Source organism: Triticum aestivum, chromosome 5B (genome assembly GCF_018294505.1).
Source record: "Triticum aestivum cultivar Chinese Spring chromosome 5B, IWGSC CS RefSeq v2.1, whole genome shotgun sequence".
Taxonomy (NCBI): Eukaryota; Viridiplantae; Streptophyta; class Magnoliopsida; order Poales; family Poaceae; genus Triticum; species Triticum aestivum.
Genome location: NC_057807.1, coordinates 22,746,008 through 22,753,595, shown reverse-complemented (window position 1 = coordinate 22,753,595; position 7,588 = coordinate 22,746,008). Strand labels below are relative to the sequence as shown.

Sequence of the window (7,588 nt, the reverse complement as noted above, 5' to 3'; positions counted from 1 at the left end):
TGGCAAAGATTATTTGTAGATGGCAAAGATTATTTGCCATCCACTAGCAGATGGCAAAGAATTGGCTGATGGCAACCATGTTCTTTGTCGTCTGTCAGTTCTTTGCCATCTGTTTTTTATAAGCAGATGTCAAAGACGTTCTTTGCCATCAGCTGGCAGATGGCAAAGAGCTGGCTGATGGCAAATTCCCAGTTTCCAGTAGTGTGTCTATAAGCTTTTCCCTAGTAGTGCGTGAAGGTTGCACACTTGCAACCAAGTAGAGAGGCCGTGTTTTCGGCCTTTGGTTCGAGGGACTGTTTGTGGGAGGTATGAGGTATCATTCATCGACGGTTTGAGGGACTCCAAGTATGATCTACACCGACACGTTCTTCTGCCGTTGCAACTCAGTGACTGTAACGATCGTGATCCCAACCTGTTATGCATCTTCATATTGATCTTGGGTGACCGTAGGTGCAATTTTTTTGTTTTCTAGTACGTTTCCCAACACATGGAACATAATCTTATGTTTAATTTGTTTTCCTGCATTGTGACCTGGTATAGATTTTACAGTATACAGTTACCTTAATTTACAGTGCTACATTTTTCTGAACTATTGGTGTTCTAGAAATGTTTTGATGATGCTCTTAGGTATTTATCTTTTTGTACTGGAAGAACTATTTGAAGGAGATTGCGTGAGTACAGACGTGCATTGTCTTTTTGGTGTGACTGTAGTTTCCTGATTGTGTAGCTATTCTTTCCCTTTTTTCCTCCATCCTCTTTCTCGTTCTTATCTGATCATAAAGCACACATTGTTACTGGTTGTTTCTCCTTATTTTTACTGAAGTTCCAGTATCTTTGTTGTGTTCTGGTTGTAAATGACTTGAAGTTTAGTAAAACGAACACTGTAAAATTCATCAAAGCTCGACACATTTTTAAAGTTACTGTTTATTCATAGTGAGTTGACTATAAATTTCAGTAGTAAAAACTGTATTTAAAGCTTCATGATGATGAAATGTTTAGTACTCCCTCCGTCCCATAATGTAAGACGTTTTTTGACTCTAGTGTAGTGTCAAAAAACGTCTTACATTATGAGACGGAGGGAGTATGTGATTAGTTGATAATGTGTTGATGATTGTACAACAGGTTGATGATGATTTTGCAGCATCCTAATGATGAATTTCTAGTATGTTTGTGTTCAGGAGTTTCTTCTACAAGTATTTGATTGAAGGCCAATTCAATTTCAGTCAATTAAAATAGACACTCCTTTTTAATACCAAAGTGTTATGTGTGTACATGAAGTCGAAATCACTAATTGAGGAGTACTCATTGCAGAGATCATTCCCACCTTCCCATGTTGCGACAAGTGGCGCGCCGCATGTGCGCCACTTGTTGCAACATGGAAATTTTCTCATTGTTCGTAGATCTGTTTATTCAAAATGTTTTATCTCTTAAACCGTGCATCCAAAATCTAGAACTGTTTTCACCGTTGGAATCCTCGCGTCGAGATCTTCAAAACTAGAACCCATGTTGATAGGTTTTGACGAACTTTCTTTTCATGAAAAAACCGGACGAAAAACCCGAAACGGGAGCACGGGTTTTTCCCTTTTCGAAAGAGGCACGCCCGTGCCTCTCGCGAAATCACAACCGTGCCTCTCACGAAAAAAAAGAGAAAACGTGTTTTTTCCGTTTTCGAGGAGGCACGGCCGTGCCTCTCGCGAAAGCACAATCATGCCTCTCGCGGAAGCAAAACCGTGCCTCTCGTGAAAACAAACAGGAAATGTGTTTTTTTTCGTTTCTGAGAGGCACGGCCGTGCCTCCGCGAAAGTACAACCGTGCCTCTCACGGAAGCAAGGAAAAAACGCGTTTTTTCTCTTTTCCGAAAGGCATGGCCGTGACTCTCGTGAAAGGACAACCGTGCCTCTCACGGAAGCAAAACCGTGCCTCTCGCGGAAGGGAAAAAACAGAAAACACGTTTCTTTCTCGTTTCCGAGAGGCACGGCCGTGACTCTCGTGAAAGCAAAACCGTGCCTTTCGCGGAAACAAAACCATGACTCTCGCGAAAGAAAAAAATAGATTTTTTTTGCGCGAATTTTTTTTGTTTCTAAATTTTTTTGATCCAAAAGCTAAGGAAGAGCGGTGGAAAACCGAAACATTAAAAAAACCCAGAAAAACCCATTTAAAAAGCCGAAAACACATGCGGAAAAATGAAAACAAAAACAAAATCCGAACGGAGCGCCCAGAGCGCGACACGTAGCGGACGACTGAGAGCGTGCCAAGTGGCGTTGATCGTTGTGGGGCTCCCCAAGAAGCGCTCGTCAACTAGTTGCTCCCATGTGAAGTGTCCATGTCATGAGCTTTCTTTGGGCCAAGCCCAAATAATGAAAAATACAAGAATAACGATTCCCCACCAAACAACAAACTTATATATAAAAAAAGCTCAACATAGTAAAAATAGTTTTATAATGAGTACATAGTTATATATATTCACACTTTTTAAAAATTGGTCAAAATTCCCAAAAGTTGTTCCATTTAAAAAATGCATTTAATTTTTTTCAAAAAACAGTCACTATTTTTTAATAAAGAATTTATTTTTATTAAATAAAATCGTGTTTTCTGGAATGAAAAAAAGAAAACTGAATCGGACACTATTCCATGAACTCTTCAATTAGGCGAAGAATGCCAAGGTGGCTTCTTCATGACCAAAATTCAACCGAGAAGCAACAATGTAACATTAATACCGACGTTTATTAGAACTGAATATAAAAAATGGTGCGTATATGACAAAGAACTTCAAGACATTGTGGAGTCCAAGGTTTGTTGGGTGCGTCGTTCGCGAACAAAGTTGCCCATATTTTAACTAAGGAAGGTTGTACGAATAAGTTTTGTAAAACATGGTTCCATGTCCTGCCGGCGTGTGTTATCATGCTCGGAATCAAATGGAGACTGGTTAATAAATCATAGCGGTTCCAACTCAAGAAAAAAAGGAAATTGTACCTAATGACATATGGAGCAGGTTTTGTAAGACTCCACGCCCGTTGCAACACACAGGCATATTTGCTAGTACAATAATATGAATAGTAATTAACCGATTTAATGTTCGAATAATTAGCTTTTTTTCTTTTTTTTTGAGGGGGTTTCTTGCACGGAGGTCGCTTCGCGATGGGCCGAACCGAACCGACCGTTTGCGTGGCCCAATTGGATCCCTGTAGCGAGACGACACCGACTAGGGCTGGCCTCCGCCGCCCCTATAAAGACGGAAGACGCGGTGCCCTCTCCTCCCAATCTAGGGTTCCAAGTCGAAAAGCCCCAAAATCGCCTCGAGTCGGAAGCTAGGGTTCCAAATCGATCGAAAATCACCAAATCGCTTAGACCGAGAGATGGCGACTGCCGGCGTGGAAGATCTGTTCGAGGGTCTGGCTGTGTCAGGGACAATGCCGGTGCGTTGCGGTCGGAAGAACAAGAAGGGGTCTTCTTCCAGTGCGCGTTCGCAGGAGGTGGAGGTGGCGGAGGTGCCGATGCCGTCGCGTCGTGGTGGAGAGAAGGGATTTCCCAAGGCAGCACCGCCGCGTCGTGGTGGCGACAAGGGATCGTCGCGTCGTGGTAAAGAGAAGCGATTTCCCAAGGGCGGTTCGCAGGAGGATGCAGTGATCAAGACCGGGCGTCTCGATCGGAAAAAGGGGTTCAGGAAGGCCGGTTCGGAGGAGGAGGAGAAGAAGAAGAGGATGCCTGAAGAGATGGTGAACGACATCCTGTCCTGGGAAAAGCCTCCCCGCTTCACAATGTTCAAGTCCGCCGGCTTCTTCAACAAGTTGAGGGATGAACTCTTCGAGTATCAGCAGGAGATCAAGGAGGAGGTGGAGGAGAAGGGCTACGCTGAGCTCCCCGACGACTTCAAGGAATATACCAAGGAAGCTGACATTAAGGCTTACAGAAAGGCATACCTTAAGGTGTTTGGCACTGAACCGCCGCCTGAGCTCTGCTCTCTCTGATCTGGATCTGAGGAGGTCTCTTATTTTACTGTCTATCTACCCCTAGTAGTGATAACTGGATAACTGAAGTACTATAGTTTGCACTCTGTTACTCAATCTGAGGTCTTTGTTGTTTTACCATCTATCTATCTATGCACTGTAATATCTATGCACTGCCGCCAACCTCTAAAATTACCATCTATCGTATCTTTTTCAGTCATCAATCTTATATGCCTATCGTGCTTGGTGCCGACCTCTGCACTCATATAATTCACCGTGTTGGAGCATTCATATTCCCCTGTGCCTGGACATACATGCGTTTTGTCTCTTTATGAAGTCAGCAGCTTCTGTTTCTGCTCATATAATTTAGAAATCTTGTCTTTTGCTTGGTACATAGAGACTCGTAATTTGTCATGTTGGAGCAATCTCTGTCCTGCTGTTTAATACTCCCTCTGTCCCAAAATATAAGAACGTTTTTGACACCAGTGTAGTGTTAAAAATGCTCTTATATTATGAGGAGGAGGAAGGGGTGTGTGTGTGTGTGTGTATATATATTCCCCTGTGCCTGGACATACATGTCTTTTGTTTCTTTATGAGGTTTTCCTCTCATAATTTAACAGGGCTGGCTGCTGTATTTATTTATTCTTTGCCAACGAGCTTGCTATCTTAATACAGGTTATTTGCAATGCTGCATTCTTTTTCTGTTTTCATTCGCGTCTTAATCTATGTAGCAGCCAGTCCAGATTATTACTCCCTCCATCCCATAATACAGGATCGTTTTGAAGCTATTTTAGCTTGCAAAGCAATCTTATATTATGGGATGGAGGGAGTAGTAGTTTAGTTTGAATTATGTGGCTCCCAAATTGTGATCAGTAGTACTCACCATGTCCTCTGCACTGTAGTGCATAGCTTTATCTTCTTTTAAGTGGTGCTACAAAAATTGGATTGGCCCTAATGGTGTGGAGCTTAATCTCTTTGCTATGAAGCTTATATTTGATTCCCAGTTGTTACTCCCCTGCTTCTTTCTATTATACGACCCTTGTCTGTTATCTAATATGGGTGTGTTATCCACTTGGATCCTTCGTGTATATTCGACGAGCCAGATTTTTTTTATCACATGCAGAATGTAAATTTGTAGCATGCATACATGCGTTCTGTTTCTTTATGAGATCAGGAGCTTGTGTTTTCCTCTCATTATTTAACAGGGCGGCTCTTGGCCGCGGTATTTATGAATTCTTCTCTTGCAAAATTTCACCGACAAGTTATGAGCTTGCTATCTTAATACAAGTTATTTTCCTTTGTATTTTTTGTCTGTTTTCATTCATGTCTTCTGTTGCTTTTGCTTATTACTATAGCAATTGAAATTTACTCCCTCTGTTCCGAAATAATTGTCATTGGGAGTTTCTAGTGCAATTTCCATCGTGTTACGACATTTTTGTCGTTTCTGAAACTACCCTCCCACTCTCGCTCGCTCAGCTCAGCCACTCGCTCGCTGGCTCCTGAACCCCTAGCTCACCGCCACCGGCGCCTCTCCGTCGCACGCGTCACCGGCGCCTCTACTCCGCACGCAGCGCCTCCGCCTCTCCCTCTCGCGTCGTCGCCGCCTTTCCATGTTGCCATACGCCATCGCCTCTCCCTCTTCAAGATTTCATTTTTACTCCGGCGGCTGGATCTGAAGCGCGGCTGCTCCACCTTCCCCAGGGTGGCGGGGATCTCCGGTGGCTGGAGCTGAAGCGCGGCTGCTCCACCTTCCTCAGGGTAGCGGGGATCTCCGGCTCGCTGCGCACGGGGCCTGGCCGCCAGCGGCCGCTGCGGGCAGAAGGCCGCTGGCGGCCAGAAGGGGAACTGTGTCGGCGTCGGCGTCCCAGGGACAGGGCACGGCGGCACGCACTGTGGGCCCATGCACAGGCATACCGTGCCGTTGCCGCTGTCCGCCAGCGCGTCGTTGTTCGACAGGAGCAGCCACAGCCACGCGGCCACGACGAGCAGGACCGCCAGCAACGGGTTCGTGCAGTCCCGCGAGGACCGCGCCGTGTGATGCCGAGACGATGTTGCCGGAGAAGGAGTCTCCGACTACCTCACGCCCGCCGCTGGCCTGCACATCAGGTAACCCACCCGCCGCTGGCCTGCACATCACTGAATAAACTTCTGTAAATTTCAGAGATGATGCATGAAGTTTTTGTACTCTGAAAGCTTAGGACTACACTGGATAAATTTCTGTAAATTTGTGAGTACTACTGCTTGTAGGGTGTGTACTCTGAAAGATTAGGAGTAGATGATGCATGCAACTGCTTATGATAAATTTCAGTAACCATTGTGCTCGTGTGTTCATTGTGCCTTTGGCTTAAAATTGTTACTACTCCTAAACTTACAGAACATCACCTTGCAGTGTTCAGTAATGGAATAAGTAAAAGTTTAGGACTATCTGGAGTTCATTGTGCTTGTGTGTTTATTGTGCACTACTGCTGCTGCTTGTGCATCAGTTTTTGGCTCTGAATTTGCTTCTGTTCTTGTGACTGTCCGTCAGGTCGCCGAGCCCGTACGCCGGTGTGAGCAGCCTGGGCTGCCGGGTGCTCGCCGTCCGGCAGCACACCACGGCGCGACAAGGGGTGGTGGAGGCCGAGCTCACCCAGGTCAAGACCATACGGTGGCAGTAGGAGACTGAGCACAGTGTGGTGTGGGCGCCGATTGAAAATCACCAGCGAGTCCTACTTCAACTGCGATGCAATGTGAGCCTCACTTGTCGTCCTCCCTCTCTTTTTCTTTTGTGGAGCAAAAATGCATTTCAATTTTGAGTTTGCTCTGCTCTGTGTGCGTATGTGTGTGTGAGTGAGAGAGAGAGAGAGAGAGGGGTACCATGGTGGATAGCTTTAAGTGATTTTGTTTCCACCTGAATGTGCTATATGAACACTTCCTTGTTGTTTGTGATGGATAAGTCTGTGTACTAGGGTCCTTGTGGGGCTGCAGCACATGGTCCTTGTGGCAGTTAGGAGGATAAAGTCCTGGACCATCAAGGACTGGCTGTTAGGATAGAGTTCTGTTCTTGACCATCAAGGACTGTCAGTTAGCATCTTAGACTAGCATCTTAGACTGGCATCTTAGCATATGCCTTGGCTGGCTAGCAGCCTATAAATATGTATCCCCAACCCCTCAGGTTGGCATGGCATTGTGTGAGAAATAAACCAACGAAAATTGTCCCAACTCTCCTAGTGTCATCCACAACTATCAATGCTCAAGCTGAAAGGTCTAACAAGTGGTATCAGAGCCAGGTTAACCTGTACCCTGAGCATTTCCTGTGAGCAGCCCAAGTCGGTAGCAGCAGCTGCTCCGTCTGCCTCTGGTTACCTTCCTCCCTCCGGACTGTCGAGCAGCAGCTCGTCTTCATCGGCCTCCTCTTCACACAACAGCCCCCCTGCAGCGAGCCATGTCTGCAGGTCGCTCTCAGCACACGGCTACCTCGAGCATGCGGCGCCGGCAGGAGGCCGAGCGCGTCGTGGCAGAGGAGCGTGAGCGAGCGGCTGTAGCAGCAGCTGCGGCGGCGGCAAGAGTGTCGAGGCTGGCTGCAGCGGAGCTGGCAGCAGCCAGAGCGGAGGTAGAAGCAGCCAGGGCGGAGGTAGAAGCAGCAGCAGCAGCAGAAGCAG

General features: G+C 46.2%; 1 protein-coding gene across 1 annotated transcript; it reads left to right on the top strand.

Annotated features, from left to right (window-relative positions):
- Positions 1–3,246: 3,246 nt before the first annotated feature.
- LOC123110185 (uncharacterized) lies at positions 3,247–4,163 on the top strand. Its single transcript, XM_044530660.1, has one exon. It carries the CDS (start codon positions 3,357–3,359, stop codon positions 3,966–3,968), a length of 612 nt encoding a protein of 203 aa, XP_044386595.1. The 5' UTR covers positions 3,247–3,356; the 3' UTR covers positions 3,969–4,163.
- Positions 4,164–7,588: the final 3,425 nt, after the last annotated feature.